Raw genomic sequence first — 20652 nt, forward strand, 5'->3', positions numbered from 1 at the left:
CAAAATACCAGAGCTTTTAATCTTTTGGAAGAGTGGGGGAGGAGGAGGTTGAAATAATCATTATCATAATGGAAGCATTCTGCACTGGAAAATGTTAACTCTAACAGGGCATATTTAAATTCCAGCTGTTTAATGTCATTGAATAAGGTAGCTTGGGCTTGACTAGCTCTTCTATATAGCCAGCATGACCAATACACAAATACAGTCAAACCTGTCCTAGCGGCCACTTGTGATCAGCGGTCACCTGCCTTAAGTGGCCACTTTTTCCCTCCCAAATGATTTATAATGCAAATGCACCTGTAATAAGCAGTCACCTGTCTAACATGGTCAGCAGCCACCTAAATCGGATCCCAAATTGCTAAAATACCTGTATTAAGTGGCCACATTAAATGTTTACTATTATACAAAATGGATATTTTAACAACCGCGATAAGGTGCATCAAATAACTGATCTTCACACCTTCAGGAATACTAGTACCCATTCAGTCCCGACATCTCTACTGTGTGTCAATTAAGAAAGTGTGACTCTGCAATGCATCTAATTGCCTCTGGGCAGATTACACTTGACATTTGTAGATTCATTTACTATGACAATACACCGCATGAAGTAGGAATTAAATGATTAAATAGAAAAAGAAAACAAACTTGTTGAGAACGGTTAATTTAATACATTTCATTTGCATATTTTCTGAAGGAGACATGTCATAAGTTGATTTATTTATAATCAACTGTGAAGCACATTTCCGTTGATTAGCAGTACAGATGGTAAAACAAGAAACAACAAATGTTTTAAAGACTATATATGTGGCAACCTGTAATCAGTGGTCACCTGTCTTAAGTGGCCACTTTTATCTAATCCCTTTTGTGACCACTTAAGACAGGTTTGACTGTACCTTGTACAGTACTATAAGTTAAGCCAGTGTTGGACATAGCACAGTAATAAAGTACTCACCAGATTCACAATCAATCTAGGACCAACCCCCATACTGGTGGGAATACTGGACTATTTCTGATTGCACCCAATACTCCACAATTGGTGTACTAACAGCCTTCGTATGTACTATACTGTCTGTAAGATGGTGCACATAAACGATCCCTTGCTGCTAATTGAAAGAGTAGCCCATGGAGAGAAGACAACAGGTTTCCTCTTTCATTATCATTGTCTGACACCATACTTTTAACAATATGTTAAATGTGCCATTAAACAAACATGGCTTTCTTTACTTTCACTGAACAAACATTTACATATAACCATGTACTTTTGTCAACTTAATTGCTTTACATCTGTGCCCATAGGTGCACTTTCAAACACTTTTTATATTTGTTTATTTTTTATGTTTGATCCTATCAACCTTGACATTGAGTTTGATTTCCATTCTTTGTTCTTCAGTCCAAATGTCCAGTGTTTATTGTGGGCCAACAGTAATCTTTGCACTGGACTCATTAATTAAACAACACACTTTTTAGAACAATAGTTAGGTAACTTTGTTTCTTGGCATTATTATGTGTACTTTGGCAGAACAGAAATATAATCATTCATGTATATACAAATGTAGAAATATTATCGTGTACAAAAATGTTCAATATTATCATGAACAGAAATGTTCAATATTATCATGAACAGAAATGTTTATTATCATAAACAAAAATGTACAATATTATCATCAACCAAAAATTTCATTATCATGAGCCTGCATCTAATATTTGATAAAACAGTCATTGAAGTTTTATATTTTTTTAGTATTCCACTGGAATAATAACAATGATGAAACATAAACCCCAAATCTAAGATTCCTGGAAGCATGGTATCCTTCTAAATTCACATGTACACCATAACAACAACTGAACCTAGAAAAATGCATGTGTTATGTGTTATATATATATATATACATATAAAACATGAGAATTAGCAGTTAATTTATTAGTACATGTAGATATATTGTGAAATAATGAAAATGTATACACTGGTCATAGGTATGTAATGTCCTGTTTATTTGAAAGTACACTCACTCACTCACTCACTCACTCACTCACTCACTCACTCACTCACTCACTCACTCACTCACTCACTCACTCACTCACTCACTCACTCACTCACTCATTCACTCTCTCTCTCTCTCTCTCTCTACCAAATACCAAGATAACACATAATTGCAATAGTTTAAAATGTGTTGAGGTACCAGTAAACAAATAAATCCAATTCCTTTTATATGCTCAAAATATCCATCACTATATCAGGAAAAGCATCCATGGAATATCTTCTGGAATTGTTTGTTTATGTCTAGTGGGTATATAAATAAGTCCAATTATTAAATTATTTTACAATTATCCAGTACTTGGAAAAAACCTACCTCTCACAGCAGCATGTAATCTTTTTTTGATGATCGAGCTATGAAAGTTATACTCCAGAAAGTGAACTTAAAATTCCAGTGTAATTCAAAATGATCACAGAATCTATATATCATCTTGGTGAAGAGAATGCGTGTCTGCACTCAATGTTGCTCGCAGACGGCATGGTAAACTATGTGTATTACTTGGTGTACGGCCAACTCCAGCTAATTGCTAAAACATACTCAAGCCTTAAGAAAAGCTATTTTTAATCACTAACCCCATCAAGGAAACCAATCAGCATGATTATTGGTAATTAACTCAATACTTAGTGCCAAGAACATTCTGTATGCCCAGATCAGGTTCACTTTCACTGCATGTGCAGATTTATTACAAAGACATTTAAAATCTATACTTTTTTATTTAGTAATAAAACTTTTAAACAAGCATGTCTTAACATGTCTTATGCCAGATATCTGTTATTTTCAAAAAGAGGAAACAGAAAATTAATAAATTAATATTTAACGACACCCCAACACGAAAAATACATTGGATATTGGGAAGTCCTTAATAAGTCCCAAAAGGGGAGTCACGTCTAAAACCTTTTTGAACTCGAGTCAGTGTGTAATGCTAGTTTCAGGCTACCAACTGTCATGATGGTGTTGGCCAACTTGCCAATCTCACGACTTCTACGACTGTCCAGTTGCTAGTCTGAGCACTCTTACAACTCTATTCTCATCGTATACACCTCCTACAACTGATTAGTTGTTAATCTGTGTGACACATCATTGACCGCGAGTGGGGGGATTACAACGCAACTGTTGAGTTGACCAAGTACTGTTCAAAATCACTAAATTTACAGATTTATACACTATATTTGATAAAATTTAATAACATAATTTGCTTTCTGTGTCAGAATAACCATATGCTACACACTAAATAACTGTAGTTTAAACTATACTAACATGTCCTTAAACAAATATTCCTTTCCTTGGCAAAAAAAAGAAAAAAAAAAAAAAAGAGAGAAAAAGAATAGAGCACAGGCATTTTAACACTTAAGTTACGTGTATTATTGACATGATTACCTGTTCATGTAATTCATACAGCAGGGACTCTCCACACCTTAAATTATGGGCCACTATTTTACATAACAAAAGCCTTCTTCAAATACAGCAAAAGCTCAGGTATCACACCACATAAAGACCACAGAGACTATGCTTACAACACCGTGTAGAGATTTATTATAAACAACGGTGCTGGTGGAAAGGTATTTGATGAAATATCACTGCCACCAACAAGCTACACTCGGTGTGTCTCTCACACTTTTCTCACTGGACCTCAGCCAAATATTTTACATAAGTACAAATTCTTGTCGAGAGTCAAGGTTTTGGGAGGAAAATAAAGAAAATATGGAACACAAAAAAACAACCTTAGAACTTAGCTATGGATCTTCATTCATTCATATGCATGTACATCTAGGCCCCATTCCACGAAGTGATCTTAGCCCTAACATCATCTTAAGTACATAGCTACCTTATGCATTTATGGTGATCTTAGTGCTAAGATCACTTTGTTGTACGAAGCCCTGTATTATAATGTGCCATATTGAAATGGGAACATATATCAGTACATAACTTTACAGCTTTGTATTTTTGTTATCCTGCAATCACTATACATACTGTCAAGATATTACGACTAGATAAATTTATATATTTTCGGCCACCGACCAAAAACACAGATTTTTAGGACTAAACTACTTTTACAATAGTTACGATCAGCAAAGAAATGCTGTATTCTTTTATTTCCAGTTGAGGGTTCTAAATTATTATAATTGCCATTTTGGATACAATTTTTATTTTTAAAATAAGAAATAATTTGCTGTTATTTAAGAACTATTTTGTTTGGGTGTATATAGATACTATAGGCGACAAGACATTCAACACATGTGGACATAATACTACTTGGGTAAGTGGTAAAGTTGTGAAATAAAATGGTTCATTTAATTAAATTGTTTGTTTTACGTTGATTGCAGGATAAATAAAATAACTGGTTACTGTCTTAAGATATCGGCTTTATCAAATGTTTAAAATAAGCCATGTGTGTGTGTTTGTCTGTCTGTCTGTCTGATATAAGAATGAATTAATCCACTACTCACCAGTCGTTTGTTTTCACACGGAGACTTCTCCTGAGTAATCGTGCCAAAAATCGTCGGCTAAAAAGAATAAAACGAAAAATGATAATATTTTCCCTGGATAGTTATAACATGAGCCGATAACACTTTCCCTGGACACTTTGGTTTGATATCACTTTGGTTCGAAGTGATTTGCTAAATGCAGGTCAACATTGAACAAGACACTGTAAAAGATGTGCAAAGACAACTGTGGAATGTCCAAACAGACTTCTGAGGTTAGTTCCACACCGACAGCCGTACCTGGCCAAAGACAACAAGTCCTATAAATAAGACGTGACCACACACGTAAATAAACACGGCTAGCTTATCCAATAAGGCAAATGAATATTGAACGTCGTACAGCAATGTGAAAGTTAAAGAAATAGGCTAACTGTGTTAAATCTACATGTAGGGGTACATATAAATCTGTAACCAAACTTTACTGAGAACTACATGCTGGGAGTATAGACCTAGTAAATATTGTTTCAATGTGTGAGAAATATATTAATTAATTCACCATTTGCTCGTGTGTCAGTTAGACAAAGCCTCAAACCAACTCAAAATATTAACCTTGCAATTGTGAATACTAGAGCAAAAACTGAAAAACAAAACTAACACTACACTTTTTGTAAGTATGTTCTGTAAGATATCTACAATTATTAATAATGAATTGACAGGACATTTGTGTATATATCATCTGGTTTCTCAAAAGATATGGTGCATGTTCTATTTATGGCAATGTTAATATAAAACCTTCTCTCTCTCTGTCTCTCTCTCTGTCTCTCTCTCTCGCTTTCTCTCTCTCTCTCTCTCTCTCTCTCTCTCTCTCTCTCTCTCTCTCTCTCTCTCTCTCTCTCTCTCTCTCTCTCTCTCTCTCTCTCTCTCTCTCTCTCTCTCTCTAACTGTCTAACAGTGCAACTTATATAATCGAAGATGGTGAATACGATGGATGTGTTTGAACCTCCATTGAACATAAGCATGTAAATAGCATTTGGTTAATTGATTAATGGGATGGTATCTACCTCAGTTGGTAGAGTGATCACCTGGGGTGCTGGGGGTCATAGAATCAAACACCCATGGCGGACCCAACTCTGACTGAGTTTTTCCTCATCCCAAAACTGGTATATCAGAGGCATGTGTGCTATCCTGAGTGCGGAACCCGTATTGTCTTTACAAAATGAAAAACAAGTACTGGTAACAATTTCCTCTAAGACTATTATGTCAGATTATCAAATGTTTGATATTTGATAGTGATGATGTGGTCTAGTGATGTCATTAAACAAATCAAACTTAACTTTAATTGATTAACATCAGATTTCTCATTTTTTTAAGAACCAATGTCACAAATGGCATATAGCAATTCCTAACAGCATAACTAGAGAGACTAAAGTGACTGTTCCACTAATTATAGCATGGTTTACCTCCCTCAATACAAAATCCAAGGAAATTATATACAAAGTCCTGCGAAAATGGATATAGTTGCCCCCTCTTCCCCCAGTACAAAATCATGATAAATTATTTATAGATCCCACCACTTACAAAATCCACGGAAATTATATATAGATGCTTTCCCCCTCCAACATGTTCCAAATCACTGGAAATTATCTATAGATGCTCCCCCTCCCCAACAACCCTAAAACATCCTGGATTTTAAATATATAGCTCTAAGCTTCCCAATACACAATTCTACTTTCAAAATATATTTAAACCAGAGGCATCTCATCCTGAAATGACAAGAGTAACTTATGACATCATTTCTAAACAAACCACGTTCCAAAACAAACTAGCACAAGTTCAAGAACACAAAATACTGGTCTTGGAATTGAGCTGTATTTGCCAAAGGAAGAGGAAAACATTTTCCACTGCCAAAAATGTGTTAACTGATGATTTGAAGATCTAAATAAGGCCCACATCAGAGAGTTCTAGCTGGCAGCAGTATTGCCTTGTATCCCTTTTATAGAACGATTGTTATCTGCTACATTTACTTAACCAGCAAGCTCTCTAACATTAGATTACAAGCATGTGAGTAGAGCATCCATCATTCATTAGACAAACACCTAAGTGATATCAGTCTAATGTTAAAATAAAGATAAGATATTTCTCTGTCTTCAACTTCAACTTCTTTATTCACATACAGTCAATACAGTCAAACCTATGCCGATGTTAGAACATGTATTGCCCATAATTAGTCCTTATTTAGTCATTAGAATAGTACGATGTTTGTTTGTGTCTTGTTTGTGGATATGTTTTGCATCCAGTTCCGTATGTGAAATGTCTATATACAATAATTTTTTTATCTTTTATCTTTATTAAGCAGGCATGGCAGAATGTGGGAGTTGGGGGGGGGGGGGGCTCTAACCCCCCAATAATTCTGAATAAAAATTATTAGTAATAGTAAATCTTAAGGCAGAAATGAATTTTATTTGTAGAATGCAGAAAATTGCATTTCAGGACATCTAGTTTTTAAAATGTTACAGGGGAGCATACTCCCAAACCCTAGTAGCCACTTTGCTTTGCACCCTCGATCTCAGTCAGCACCCTAATGTCTACCTGCTTCCGCTGTGCCTGTTGGGTCCTGACAAGTGTCATTAAGAGGACATTTTTCAATTATCTTCATGGCTGGTATAATAAAGTTAAGCTTTTTTTTTTTTTAACGACATCTTTACAGCATATTGATTAATTAATCATCGGCTATTGGATGTCAAACATTTGGTCATTCTGACACGTATATAGTCCTACTACTTTTTTTTCATTAGAGCAAGGGATCTTTAATTTATATGCACTTTTCCTACAGACAGGACAGCACATACCACTGACTACTATAATAAGATTGCTTTTTGAGTAAGCTGGCCCCAGCCTTAGTGGTAAATAGTGATTATACTGTTGGCCTTGAAGATACTGGATTTGCAAACTGGTACAGATTCCCCAGTCTAACATAAGTTTTAACAGCTCAGAAGGAAAGCGTTAGGTTGCTACACTAACTTCTTTCTTGCTAACAACTATTCATAAACACCTGTCCTGGACAGACAACCCAAATAGGTGAGGTGTGTGCCCATGACAGTATGCTTGAACCATAACTGGATACAAGCATACAAGAAAAACCCACCAAGTTATTTGTATTATTGTTTTTAACAGGACTAAATTACAAAATACATTACATAAACAAGTCATAACATCCTAAGAAACAAGACATACTGCTATCCAGAAGTCTACATTACTTACTAGTTGTGAAATTCTAATAAAGACAGCTAGCGTACTAGTATACTAATAAACCGACACCCATCAACTGGAATATCAAAGAGGTTTTTTTCTAGTAGTCAGTACTCTAGACCAAATCTCACAATTACCACAACCTACGTATCTGGTAGTAACACTAGCAACAGATGACTGAATATGCTGAGAAATCATTAGTAAAATATCTCTTGTAGCGATGCAATGAAAGTCAGACATCTAAGCCTATAGTCTTTAATACACATTATTTCTATATTTCTGGTTTTGTTTTCAGTAGCCATTAACAATACACAGACATCACAAACATACTTAAATGCCAGTTTTAAATACCATGTATTCATATCTGCCAGACAAGTCAATGAAAAATGACATGTATATGAAATTAATGCTTTTTTTGGTCAAAATCCATGGGATTTGAATATGTCACATGATAAAATAAAAGATTTATTAGACATAAACATTTTATAATGTAAAGAAAATAAAAATAAAAGAGATTAACCACATATAAAATGTTTTAAATTTATAGATTCTATTAATTACCTTTTGAAATATTTCACATCTTTTTTTCTTTTTTTCTTTTTTTGTGTAAAGAAAAGAATTTGAACACATAAATATATCCACACTTAGTTTTGTTTTACACTCAATAGCTAATGTTTTTTGTTTTATTTTTTTTTGTGCTGGGATGTTGTTAAATATTCATTAATTGAAATATATTCACCAGTTTTTAATATTGGAATTTTCAAATAAATATTTATAAATATAAACAGATTGTTTCTTTTATTTATCAAAAATTAATTATTTAATAAATAATAAATAATAATAATACTTGATGATTTGATTGTTTTTTAAATATTCAAATTCAAACATTAAGTACCGGTATTTCATTTTTACAAAAATTATCAAGTTATTTTTATTTACAGTAATCAGTGAATTTTTTTTAAAAATAAATAAATAGTAACCCAGTGAAAAGAACACATTTTTGAATTATTTTGTTTTGTGTTGAAGTCAATCTAAAATAATTTAACATTATTAAATACAGAACACCAAATATACTTACACACTTTTGCTTGTAATGAACAACTGAAAATCAGCACCGTTTAGAAATGATCCACTTTAACAATGTGATTACAAACTCAACAGATCTTAACTGTAATCCAGCACGGAACGTCACATGGTTCCAGTACAAACACTGCACGATGTGGCAGTGCCAAGGATATAATCACTCGAACACAATCAAAGAATTTGAAAATCACCGCTTTGCGGCATGTGTGGCTTGCACCTTTCTCCTGCACAGAGAGATGGAAAGAGAGTCAGGCGCAGTAGAAATAGCCGAGCTGAGCCAGGGAGTATCAGCTTCCCGATTACAGATAAAGCGGAGAGGTGATCAGCAGCCGTCAGTCAACAATGGCCTGCACCACAACAATGGTTCGGCCCAATCCACCAATATAACGAGATTTAAGAAAAGAACACGTTTTACTTAAACACCTCAGCATATTGTTTAATCAACAGGCTGTTAGGTGTTCAAGCATGGGGTAAATTTTAAAAGTTTAAAAGTTTTTATTTATCGACACCACTAGAGCACATTGATTTATTAATCATCGGCTATTTGATATCAAACATTTGATGTACAGTCTTAGAAGAAACCAGCTACATATTTTTCATTAGTAGCAAGGGATCTTGTATATGCACCTTCCAACAAACAGGACAGTACATACCATGGCCTTTGAGATACCAGTTATGGGGCACTGGTTGGGAAAGGGAAAACTCCAGTCAGAGAAAGGGTTCACCAAGGGGATTCAATCCTATGACCATAACTCTACTGACTGAGCTACAGGTAGATCCTGCCCATGCTGGAGCCAGGTGGGCCCAGTCCTGACGTAAACACCTCAGCACATTGTTTAATCATCCATTGTTAGGTGTCACGGTGTAAAGCCACACTTTTTTTTTTTTTCGGATTATGGATCTGCCGACGTTAATTTTGCCAAAAAGAAAAAAACATAAAATTCTGTTTTCAAACAATTTTTTAGTTTATTTTCCCGCCTACTTATGATTTTTACAGTGGCGGTGTCGGGAAATACGAAATAAATAAAAATACAAGCCTTGAAATATAAAGCTAAATCAGTATTTACAAAACCATCCAATTCCAACTCCGTAAGATTTTGTCGGTGCACTTTCAGCTTCGATTCGGAAATATTTTATTTGGTGCGGTGCAACCTGGAGTGGAGTGGTATATAGAAAAGTGGAATTCAATCCCATCTGAAATGGAGTGCCGAAGAATCGTTCTCTCCCTTGACATTTCATTAATTAATATGTTTATTTAAATTTTATCTTGATGGATTTTTATTAAAAGTAGTACAAAGTATGCTTTGAATGGTGTTAATACTTTAATTTATACCCAACTCCGACTTTGCTGAAATTTCATTTCATCTGTCGACAAGTTCGGAATTTAGACCAAACGCATTCAGTATGGCCAATATACAACACAAAACAACGTGTTGATGTCATTGTTTTGACTGAAATCGGTTGTCTTACTGAAAACATCTGTAATAAAATATTTTTTTTAAAATAACAATAGGAATTGGGTGAATTTTATTTTAATTTTTATTCCATCCTCCGACATTGCCTCCTTCAAAAAAAAATCTGTAATCCTAAAAAAAAAAAGTGTTGCCTAAAGCTGTTGAATGACATCATATATGAACAACGATGTTATCCTTGTTTTCAAATAAAGTTGTGAACTTAGAGTAAAGTACTTTGTAACACTTCGTGAAAGAAAAAATCAGAATAACACTTTTTACTCATTATTGGGAACAAAGAATGTACACTAAAACAGAGTAAAACCATATAGCTCATAATTAATCATTTTAAATTATAAAGGTAACTTTTAAAACTCACTATGTGGTGAAGCCAGTACTCGGATGTGTATCCAGCACCTACCAGCTTTAAGAACAATGGTTTAACCAGATTGTCAAGCACCTGTACATTTTTTCATTTCAACTTACTTTTGTGCTTATATCCAATTAAGGTTCAAGCATGCTGTCCTGGGCACACACCTCAGCTATCTGGGCTGTCTGTCAGGACAGTGGGTTAGTTGTTAGTTGTTAGTGAGAGAGAAGAGGGTGTAGTGGTCTTAAGTCTTTAAAACTTCCTCTGGGTGGTACCGGGCTGCGAACACTGTACCTACCAGCCTGTAGTTCAATGGCTTAACCACGACACCACCGAGGCTGGTTCACTGGTACAAATGGGAGATACTGTTGAGACTGGTTACCTGTAACTTAAGTACCAGTCACTCTGACTGGTCTCTCAGTGTTAGGCAGCTGTGCATGGTCAAGAGGTTTAAAATAAACATTAAGGAATAAATGAGTTAAATTAACTCATCCAGGTGTTCCAATACTTGACATTTAAGACTTGTAAGTGTGTCTGGTATTACTTGTGCAAACACAGGTTTAACTCATTAAAGGTTAGTAAAGGCTTTCTCTTCAAGAGTTCTGATTCTGGGGCAGCCATGTAATTCATTCATTAATTTCACTTCACTCTATATTTACTTGCTATATATTTCAATTAAATGTTAACACATGCCAATCCCAGGCTATGTAAGTGGGTCGGATATAACTTGTATAACTTGTATGAAGAAAGATTTAACTATCTGAATTAGGTTAGTCAAAATCATACACATTTGTATTCTAAATGTACAACAACAACAACAAAAAAATGCCTGCCACTCTCTCTAAACAGTTCATGAATTTTGCCACATGCTGGCTATTATTTGCTTCGCCCATTTATACCCACGTAATTTATGTATATGCACAATTCTGTAATTATCTACTGCTTTTACTGTGGAGTATAGATACATGATACAATAGATACAATAGACTTTCCTGGACCCATTGGGCTATTTCTTGTTCCAGCCAGTGCTACACAACTGGTGTAACAAAGGCCGTGGTATGTACTATCCTGTCTGTGGGATGGTGCATATAAAAGATGGGGATATATGCTGCTAATTGAAAAAAAGGGTAGCCCATGAAGTGGCGACAGCAGATTTCCTCTCTCAATATCTGTGTGGTCCTTAACCATATGTCTGACACCATATAACCATAAATAAAATGTGTTGAGTGCGTCGTCAAGTAAAACATTTCCCTCCTCCTTTCCTCCACATACACTTGCATAATGAAATAAAACCTCAAAACACATAACTTAAAGTCAGCTGTAATTATGTTAACAAACTGATTTAGGAACAGAGTAGTTCCATATATCTACTGTCAAATTCACTTTGACGCCAGATATACGACTAAGAATAGATATAATGATTTTCTAACAAATAAATAATTAAGAAAACTAACCAACATATAAATTACTAATATATATGTATTGCCGATAATTAGTCTTTATTTAGTCATTAGAATAGTATGATCTTTGTATGTGTTTGTTTGTATATAGATATATATGTAAAAAAAATTACATCCAGTTCCATGCAATAAAGTTTTTATCTTTTTATCTTATCTTTATAATATAAACTGCTGTATGTTGAGATTAATTAATTAAGCAACAAAATAGAAATAAAAGTTACATAACAATATATACTTAATTAAGAAAACGAACCAAAATATACTATTAACTTGCTTTGTGATCCTATTAATTAATAAAAAATAAAATAAACACAAATTACACAACAATATATACATAAGAAAACTAACCAACACATAGGCTAATATAACCAGCTATATGTTCAGATTAATTACTAAAAAAAAACCCACTATAAATACAAATTACATTTAACTAAACATACTTAATTAAGAAAACTAACGAATGTATAATAAAAATTGAGTGTTCAGAACATACAATATAAACTGCTATATCTTCAGATTAACTACTAAAAAATAAAATGTAAAAACAAATTATTTAAAATATATATGCATGTACTTAAGAAAACTAACCCACATAAAATACAACCTGCTATATGTTCACATTAATTAATAAGCGACAAAATGTAAAAACAAATTATGTAACAATATATATTTAAGAAAACTAACCATCACATAATACAACCTGCTATATGTCTAGATTAATTAATAAGCAACAAAAGTTGCATAACAATATATACTTAAAAAAACAAACCAATGTATAACACAAACTACTATAATTCATTAATAAGAAACAAAATGTAAACACAAGTTACATAACAATACAATACACTTATTTACCTTATCCAAGTAGAAACATGATCCCAGAGAAATGGTTTTATTCCATGGAAGAGGAAAACACTCGAACATTGCTACGGTGCTGTAAGAGCAGGGCCAGAGTGGTGTAAGATATGGTGAGCAAACTGTACATGTGTGTTAATCAAGTTCTCCCCATCAGCTTATATACAGGAGCCAGATAGTAAACAACACTACAACATAAAGATGCTGGCACCGCTGAATCACACCTAGACTCTACAGCAGGCTCTTCTACAGAAGACTCAGACGTTACAGTATTTAGGTTTAAAGACCTGGAATTTATGTTTTTTTAAATATATTTAAATGACAATTCAGATCTTGAAGAAAGGTTAATCATACACATTAAGAATCAATAGTTGTGTGTGTAGTGAAGTGGGAGGGAAAAAAGACTGCTGCAAGTCTAGGGCCTGTTGCTCAGAACTGAGTCAGAGGAGAATCACCAATCAATATTTCTCTGTATTGTATTGTGTGAGAGATTTGTGGATCTCCAGGAATGAGGTGGGGGAGGATGCAAAAATTCTGCCACAACTAGGAATTTCGCCCCCACAACAAGAACAGCATTGTTTTTCACTGCCATTTTCAAGGACACCAAGACAATAGCAAGATATTTCCTAACAAGAGTTGTAGAACGTAAATTATAAAAAATATTTGGTTAATTTTAATTTTGACAATTTTCATCTTTAGATTTAAGTGTATATCTACTGTGAAACTACTGGTTTAATTAATTTGTTTATTTTGTGAATGTTTAATTATAATTTTTTGCTTATGATTAATTTTTTTTAATCATGTAAAACTTTGTCATGAGTAGTCATAAAATATCATTGTTAAAAATATTAACAGTACTATCACTTAAAACTACACCTTGTACATTATATATATTTGGTCTTAATATGATTTTTACACAATACACTAATAAACTACATTCAGTTTGATTGTAAGCAAGTCAGTACTTCCGTGGTAAATAAAATCACGAAAATCAAAGATATTTTGCTACAAATGGAAAAATGTAGCGGGTTTCCTCTCTAAGACTATATTTCAAAATTACAAATGTTTGGCATCCAACAAATATAAATCACTGCTTTTATGGTGTCGTCAAACAAAACAAACTTTAACGTATTTTAACATAAATTTATTAATTTATGAACAATGAGGACCTTTTTTTCTCTACATGTACAATAATAAAAAAAATTTGATTGCAAGTTCATGCCTTTTCCTTGCTGTGTGTGGCCAAGTGAGGTCACACTAAATAACAGGTGTCAGACTGGTGCCCTTCCAGACAGGCTAAACCAACTGATAATCAGTTCACAGCTTGTGTAAGCCAGTTCCCCAAACACAGACCTGTCATTAAGACATTTAATTAGAGGACAACTTGAGGGACGGCCTCTCGTTACTGATAAGACAACTATTAGAGAACCAGTGCACAAAGACCTCACGTAGATAACAAATGATCATGTCCAGTCTATGGAAATAAGTTAATACACATTTCATTGTATTCCAGGCAATTTGTGTAAATTTATTAGGTAATACACATTTTACTGAGGTTCAGACAATTTGCATTTACTAGATAATACATTTCTTCTTCCTTTCTTTTAAAACCAGGCAATTTTTGTGTTTATTTATTTATTTATTTATTTATTTATTTACTGATTTATTTATTTATTTATGCTTGTTTGTTTGTAATCCAGATGATGTGTTTACTAGATAGTATACACTTTATTGTGATATAGCCAGTGCACCACGACTGGTATGTACTACCTTGTCTGTGGGATGGTGCATATAAAATATCCCTTGCTGCTAATCAAAAGGAGTAGCCCATGAAGTGGCAACAGAGGGTTTCCTCTCTTAATATCTATATGGTCCTTAACCATATGTCTGATGCCATATAACCGAAAATAAAATGTGTTGAGTGCATCGTTAAATAAAACATTTCTTTCTTTCTTTTTTTATTGTGATATATAAACAATATGTTTTTATTGCATGTAAATATAATTAACAGTTTAAGTATAACACACTCAGTAGCGTATCTCAGTAGTCCGATGTCTGCTCAAACTGAATAGGACTATTATTTGAGTAACACACAATGGCAATTTATTGTATGTTGTTAATAAAAGTAACGTTTGGAATGTATGTTTGTGTTTATAGTTAGGTATCACCTGTCTTAATTAAGCAGGCACATTCCACATATAGTGATCACCTAGCTGTCTAATGTAGCTAAAAGATACCTAAACTGGATGTCAAATCACTAAAATACATCTATTACAGGGCACAATATTTCACGAGAACCATTGTTCAGTTCGCATGCTGGTTACACAACTTTAAAATCATGAGAACCGCCAATCGGTTATGGGTAAACAATTACATTCTAAAATTAAAATTTTAAATACATTTGAACCACCAATGTAGCACAGAACCATAGTTCAAATGTTTTAGGATTAGGACTAACTCATCAGTTATGAGAATTATATTCATGTAACCGAAGTAAAACTCACATTAACTGACTTCCGGTTACCTAAGATTTTGAAATATTGTCCCCTGTATTATATATTTAGTGATCAAAAGTGACAAAATGTTGGGTGGTGTTTTTTATGTTGTTGTTGTTGTTGTTGCATGAAACATGGTTATCCTCCTACTGATCAAATCTTTGAACAATCCGAAATCATTTGATCAGAGATGTAAAACAAAATTCTACAAACACAGTGAATCTTTGATGAGTAATATAGCCTATAAAAATGATGCCAAGAAATGCTGATCTTTAAAATGCCACCAAGCAAGAATAAATACATGTATGCAATCACCCCTAGCATTTATCAGAGAAATCAATTCTTTTATATAAAAAAAAAAGCCTGAGATAAATTCTTCACAAATACTGAGAAGAAAAGAGAGAGAAGAAGACAACAAGATAGAACCAGCATATTGATGAATTTTCCTTGTGGCAAATATAAAGAGTAATTTATCTACCCCCAGAGATTGGAGGGAATGTTTATTGGTCTCGTGGTATTTATCCGACCCGATATGCGTCTGATTGTGTCAGATTCAGCCGGTCCCATCCCACAGACAACACTTTTCTTCACATTCTCCGCTAAATCAATCAGTAAACAATTACATGATCTAGGCCCTCATGTAAAGTTCTCACCTCTTTGGCCAATACACATGTCCCACACGCACCTAGGAATTATTTAACAAAAGGTCATGCAAAAGTGACATAACTCATTTCTTCAGACCAATCCATTATTAATTATACAGAAGAAGAAGTTGTTTTGTTTAATGACACCACTAGAACACATTGATTAATTAATCGTCGGCTATTGGATGTCAAACATTTGGTAATTCTGACACAGAGAAAAGCCAGAACATTTTGTTTTCCTAATGCAGCAAGGGATCTTTTATATGCACTTTCCTGCAGACAGGAAAGTACATACCACAGCCTTTGACCAGTTGTGGTACATTGGTTGGAACAAGAAAAAAAACAATCAGTTGAATGGATCCACTGAGGTGGATCGATCCTGCGATGCAAGCACCTCAGGTGAGCACTCAACCCACTGAGCTAAATCCCAGCCCCTTAATTATACAAAGTGAATGATTCTGGCTATACAGTTCTATTAAAAATGATATGTGGTGGTTTGACAATCATACACAACAAAGATTAAATGCCCCATTAAGTCACAGGCCAGCACTAAATATAGGCAGATCCTGGGATGTGTGTGCGCGCGTGTGTGTGTGTGTGTGTGTGTGTGTGTGTGTGTGTGTGTGTGTGTGTGTGTGCGTGCGTACTGGGGACCCATCCTCTCCTAAAAATGTTCGTGTCCCTTCTTTTCTTTTTATTATTTTTTTCCTCTTTATTATTTTTTTTCATTGGAATACCCTTTTGACAATTTGACTCATGTATCCTTCTACCACTAATCTCCCCACAAAATATGTATTGTATCTGCCACTGCTAAAACTAAATTTAATTTACTAAATCTCACCAATCATTCTTGGAGTAAGCAGGATTGAAAAGAACATTATATTGATCTACCAGTAAGACAGAAGAAAACAACAAAAACATGACCCATAACAAATATGAGTCAGTGATTTTCATGAATCATGCTGCAGCCAGCAATTTGGGTTTTTTTAACTTTCGCTTCACATTGGTGAACTATTTCAATAATATATGATTATTGGGAAAACCTTTCTGCTTAGCGGTTACAAAGTATTAAGCCAACTGGAAAATAATTACATGAAATTCACATTCAGCTATCTCAAGTCATCAGGATTGTAGGTTACATCATAAAAGGTTAAATAACATTCAGTAAATCCAAATTTTAATGGAAATGTTACCATGTATAGTGAAACACCTCACAACCAGACCTGCAGTAGATTTTGTTAACATTAGTACGGAACAAAATCTTTCTAAATTAGTTACCCTTAAAGCCAGACATTTCACTCTTTTTATTTTTTTTAACTTAAAAAAAAACAAGAACATTTATTATCCTCCGCACATTTTACTTGGTCCCATGAGTGTCCAGTTTAGAAGAGTTTTACTTATACATTATACTATAGGAAACAGAATATTGTAATATTAATAAGCTATATATAAAACAAGTGGTATATTAACCAAACTGTCCTGTGTCCATGACAGGTGTGCACTAACACAGCTTGCTCTGAATGTGCATGTTAATTTCTATAACACAACACAACACAACACAACACAACACAACACAACACAACACAACATAACACATAACATAACATAACATAACCAAACTGGTATGCTAAAAACAATGTGGGCCTATCTAAAGGAATTGTACATGAAAGAGTCAGTGCTGTAGATTTAAAAATAAGGCTGTGGCAGCAGTAGTTTTTTATTTCTAAACCTACAGACCAAGTTTCACCACTGTAATAGGTTTCACACTTTACAGTTAAACTTGATAAGCATTCTTCTACTATTGGATGTCAAACATTTGGTAATTCTGACACACAGCCTTCAGAGGAAACTCACTACATTTTCTTTTATATATACTTTCTTACTGACAGGACAGCACATACCACAGCTTTTGATATACCAGTCACTGGGCAATGGCTAGGATGAGAATTTGTTTTTTAAATTGGAGTATGGATCCACTGAGGGTGCAAACCCAATATCTACCAGCATATTGCTGATGGCTTAGTGTGCTCAGACTAGTAATGCCGGTTTAGCTGTTGAAAACAGATGTACATGCTAATGAACTAATTTGAACATACCATCCCTGCTCAAAGGTGTGTGATGAAACTGGGTTGTGAGACCACTTCTCATCCAAAGAGATTACCCTTTTTCACTACCTGGCCCATTTCCTGTCTATAAAAATCATTTCTGTTTTTACAACAGAATACAATTATATCTGCATTCCAGTGATAAAATTTGGCATTCAATCTATACTCAGCACTTCCTACAACATGTACTAACTTCCTGAGACAAATCTGAAACCAATACTTCCTTTTTTCTTCTTTTTTTTTTATGTCTTTAGAATGATGAATGTTTGGGTTTTTTATTTTATTTTAAGAAGCATCATAACAGATGGAGGATCTCCTCAATCAAGGCAGACCTGATCATTGCCAAGCATATGTAGACTTGGCACACCTTCAGAAGCCGGCCATGCTAGATTACCAGGCTGTTAGATATGGGTGTCAGTTTACCAGTGTTCGGCTCATCAATATTCAGTTTTATACTGCTGTCACAATGACTGATTCAATCACCAGATAAACACAGGAATAGATACAACAGACTTGTCAGCATTTAGGACAGTTATCCATAGCATGAATTACACTAAATGTCAAATTATTTAACTGTTTAAGCTTTTTTTTCCTGTTTTTTTTTTTCTTTCTCAAATAGTAACTAAAGTCATTCTGTTTCTAGTGTATGTATGACATACACTGTATAAGAAAATTTAATGGTCTAGCAGCCAGTGCATCACAACTGGCATATCAAATGTCATGGTATGTGCTATCCTGTGCATATAAAAGAACCATTGCTACTAATAGATAATGTAGTGGGTTTCCTTTCTAAGAATTACCAATCCAATAGCTGATGATTAATAAATCAATGTGCTCTAAACAAAATTTAATGGTCTAGCTAGCAATTTTTATTAACCATTTGGTCACCACTAGATGTCAAGTACATTTTAAGTGCATCCTATTAATAAAACCTCCTGTTAGAGGATTGTAATTTATCTCAAAGGTGCAAGATTTTCTAGGATTCTGTAAAATGCTGTAGGACTGTATTAAAGGTCCTGGAAAGTGCCATTCCATCTTTTTGTTGCTAATCTAAATAATAAGCTCATGTAACAGTAACAGGTTTCTTCTTTGACATAATTTATAGTAAAAATTACTGTTGATCACCAAATCTGCTAGTCCTGCAAATACTGGTCACTTGATCCACGAGTAAAACAAAAATGACTGGTCTTTTGAGTATGATAAAACAGAAAATATATAATTGGTCACTGGATCCATAAGAAAGACAATACAATAAAGAGATTGGATGTTTGATCCACAAGTATAATAATACAGCATATATGATTGGTCGTTTGATTTATAAGTATAATAATACAGCAAATATGATTGGACATTTTATCAATGACCAGGACAGGACAATACAGCAAAGACGATTGGTTGTTTGATTCACAAGTAGGACAATACAGTAAAGATGATTGGTCACCTAACTACTACAGTGAACCACTTCCAAACCAGATCATTAGAAAACCAGAATTACATCAAACCCAGAATTTTTTTTTAAACCTCAGTACAGAACATAATCTCTCTAAACCAGATACCCCTTAAAACCAGAATTTTGTTTTGCTCCTTTGGGTGTCCGGTTTAGAGGGTTTCATTGTACAGTACAGAAAACATCACAATTACATATAATTAAAATACTTTATATTGTATCTTACAATACAACAAAAAAAGTCATCTACGTAAAGAAATTCTGTGATGTATCCAATAAAGATATAATTACCTAAAATAAAAATGAAAGCAATCTTTTTGGCAGTGTTTTGCCGATTATGGCTGAGTTTATAGATAAACTTGTATCTGCTGTGCAGGAATCCTGGTTTATCTCCACCCAGGGGAAGGTAATCACGACATGCTCCAAACATGTACTGGCAATTCTTACACTTAATCTGGCAGTCTTTTTTTGTGTTGTTCTTTAGTAATTATTACCAATTCCCGGTAGCATATACAGACTGATATCAATTTTACATTTCCCACTGTGTGATTGTGTTACGAGTAGCACCTGAGGTGTCAGTTAGTTTCTCACTTATTTGTTTGAACAAAGTAAAGTTACAGGCACCTCCCGCCAAGAAAATATTATTTCAGTTTATTTCTAATAACTGATAACAAAACAAAAAAAATTCATTCAGTGCTTTGATGTGTGGTAAAAATTAACCATAAAACATTTTGGCATGTGTTTGCAGGAAGTGAAGCCTGCTCAGATAAAAGTTCTAGCAGTACATTTTTATTTTTTATTTTTTTATTAAGGACCAGTATACAATGAAAGTTGAGATAATACTGTTATTAATTACTTGAAACTGAAACAGATCATGTGATTGTTCTCAATGAGGTCTGTCATTTTTGCATGTATATATCCAAGGGTAAATGCTTGCTTGATGCCCGGTCGGTCTAGGATCGATCCCCGTCGGTGGGCCTATTGGGCTATTTCTCGCTCTAGACATGACTGGTATATTAAAGGCCGTGGTATGT

General features: G+C 34.1%; 1 protein-coding gene across 2 annotated transcripts in view; it reads right to left on the reverse strand.

The window, feature by feature from the left end:
* Positions 1 to 20652, reverse strand: part of LOC121378265 (ras-GEF domain-containing family member 1B-like) — a 150794-nt gene that overhangs the window by 38825 nt on the left and 91317 nt on the right. For both annotated transcript variants that reach the window (XM_041506345.1, XM_041506346.1), the window contains one exon: positions 4484 to 4540. In XM_041506345.1, coding sequence (XP_041362279.1) covers positions 4484 to 4540 — 57 coding nt within the window. The remainder of the gene's footprint in view (positions 1 to 4483; positions 4541 to 20652) is intronic.

This window comes from Gigantopelta aegis, chromosome 8 (genome assembly GCF_016097555.1).
Source record: "Gigantopelta aegis isolate Gae_Host chromosome 8, Gae_host_genome, whole genome shotgun sequence".
In the NCBI taxonomy this organism is placed as follows: domain Eukaryota; kingdom Metazoa; phylum Mollusca; class Gastropoda; order Neomphalida; family Peltospiridae; genus Gigantopelta; species Gigantopelta aegis.